Genomic DNA, 2,500 nt, shown 5'->3' with positions numbered 1-2,500 from the left:
TGAAATTCTGTCTTTCACGGCATCATCTGCCTCTGTCCAATCATTGTGGGTGTGTTCATTTATACATTTTTAACTGACAGTGTAAATGTTAGGGTCCATTATGTTACATTTATACACTCTCAGCTGCAGTCTAGAACTAATGAATACAATGTTTTATAACCAGCACATCTGCAGTGGTCTTTGGAGACATTTTAGACCCTGGTGTTGAGTAGGACACCCACTGGTCTAGTTGATAAGTAGTACTGTCTGGAGCACGTATAAACGCTGCATCTCCTCTGGCCAAGCGAGAGGTAGAGGTAGACATTTTGGTCTCCCATGTGTGACCAAGAAGACCCCAGTTCAAGACCAGGAGGAAATGTATGGATTTCAGCTTTAAATAAGGATTTTACTGTGTAGGCCAGTGGCTCAAAGTCGGGTCTGGGGACTCCCACGGGTCCTTGAGGGAAAACAAAAGCATCAAATCAGTTTAACACATTAACCCTATGCTTTGGCTATTCGAACATAGCAAATCTCCAAGCTTACCAATGCATTGCAATAAAACATTTTTTTATTGTGGAACATTTTGAAGAAAATAGTAAAAAAAAACACAGGATCCCAATGGAAACAAGCCATAGTGCTTTCTTGGGTGTAATCCTTTTAGCATCCTTTTGTATTGATCTGTACTTTCTGTGCTTTTTTTTTGAAAACTGTTAATAAATAAAGTATTAAATCAATCAATCAATCCTTGACAAGTTGACCTTTACATGAAAACGTTTGAGAACCACTGTAATTACCACTCGGACCACACGGGGTCGCCCCGTGGCTTCTCTCTGTCTCTCGGTCCACGTCCTCCAATCCTCTCTCTCTCTCTCTCTCTCCTCATTTTAAGCCTTTGCCAAAATTCCCACCTCCCCCTCGCCCCCCCATCCTCCTCCTCCTCCTCCCTCTGTCTCTCTGGCACCTCCTCGCCAGCCCGGGCAGCAGGGGAGCATTCATACCCCGCTGGCGGCGTTTAGCGGACGATCGCAGGGGGGGTGGGTTGAGTGAGAGAGAGAGAGACCCAGAGAGAGCCAGGCAGAGAGAGAGTAAAGATGGTCGGTGGCGGTGGTCATAATAACGCTCGCATGAAGCTGCTCCTGCCGGCCCGGTGCAGCAGGCGCTCCAGGTCGGCGCTGATCGCCGCCGCTCTCACCGTGCTGCTGCTCCAGACGCTCGTCGTGTGGAACTTCAGCACCCTGGACCCCGGAGGAGGCGACGGAGGGGCCGCCACCAGCAGCAGCAGCAGCAGCAGAAGCAGCCGCCGGGAGAAGAGGGACACTAGGGTCGTCGGGGGGCCGCCGGTCAACAAAGCAGCGGTAGCCCCCCACCACCACGGCGGGGACCCTCGCAGTGGACCACCACCACCGCACAAGAACGGTTACCCGCCGCTGCAGCCGCTCGGCAAGGCGGCCGCGCGGCACCACAAGCTCCAAGCGGTGAGTCTATTAACTCGAGTCGGATATGTTATTTTTTTTAAATTAATTCGTCTAAAGATGATTTATTGCACTGGTTCTCACATTTTTTCATATCAAGGACCCCCAAATTGATATGTATTTGACCGCGGACCCCCCCGTTTGAAAATGTTTTGTGCCAGGCAGGAACACCCCCCCCCCACCACCACCACCACCTTAATACCCCGTAATGTACCCCCGTAATACTTTCAAGATCTTTCAAGAAATCGTCAAAAATAGCACATACAAGCTTGTAGATCTGCTATTGTTGAATAGCCAACGTATGACTGGATAAAGTGGTTAAAATGATTGTGATGCTGTATTGACTACTTTTGCTGGGGACCCCCTGGAACCCCCTCAAGCAAGGACCCCTGGGGGTTCATAAATCTTGCCGCCCCCCCCTCCCCCCCATCGTCTGATTGTTGACAATACAGTGGCCACAAGGGAGCCGCATGGTGTCGTTGTGTGGTGTACCACCACTATTAATCCATTGAGAAAGATGATGCTACACAGTGTCCCTCATCATTTAATTCATTATGATTTAAGTCATTCGTTTAACTGAACTCTGAGAGCATATACATATGGTGTAACCAGAACTGGACCCATAAGGGTCCATTTGGTTAGAGTTAGAAATGGATTGGCTACTTTAATTAATGGATTCATGTAAGGATTTTACTGTGTGTCAGCATCTAAGTGCAAAACATCAACCTGTTCGTGCAATAGTTTGTGAGTGAAATATGTGGTTGACTGGTTTCCAAAAATATTTTTGTAATTCCCAGTTCCCACCTTGTTCAAAAGACATAATAGAGAGGAGATGTTGACATCAAAACTACAGGGGCAATAGCTAGATTCTCCCTCATGTCTCTCTCTCTCTCTCTCTCTCTCTCTCTCTCTCTCTCTCTCTCTCTCTCTCTCTCTCTCTCTCTCTCTCTCTCTCTCTCTCTCTCTCTCTCTCCTTTTTCATTTAAATGTTATCACTCTTTCATTCTGTCCCTCCCTCCTCCTAGAGAGACAATTGCTGTCTCTTTTTC

At 47.8% G+C, this 2,500-nt stretch overlaps 1 protein-coding gene across 3 annotated transcripts in view; it reads left to right on the top strand.

Annotated features, from left to right (window-relative positions):
- Positions 1-1,018: 1,018 nt before the first annotated feature.
- Positions 1,019-2,500, top strand: part of LOC308097954 (xylosyltransferase 1-like) — a 51,594-nt gene continuing 50,112 nt past the window's right edge. For all 3 annotated transcript variants that reach the window (XR_013934250.1, XR_013934251.1, XM_080446119.1), the window contains exon 1: positions 1,019-1,454. Coding sequence is in view for 1 of the 3 variants with exons in the window: in XM_080446119.1 (XP_080302245.1) it covers positions 1,071-1,454 (384 nt within the window). In the remaining 2 variants the exon portion in view is untranslated. The remainder of the gene's footprint in view (positions 1,455-2,500) is intronic.

This window comes from Gymnoscopelus braueri (assembly GCF_963280865.1).
Source record: "Gymnoscopelus braueri genome assembly, chromosome: 13".
Taxonomy (NCBI): Eukaryota; Metazoa; Chordata; class Actinopteri; order Myctophiformes; family Myctophidae; genus Gymnoscopelus; species Gymnoscopelus braueri.
This window is presented reverse-complemented; position numbering and strand designations above follow the sequence as displayed.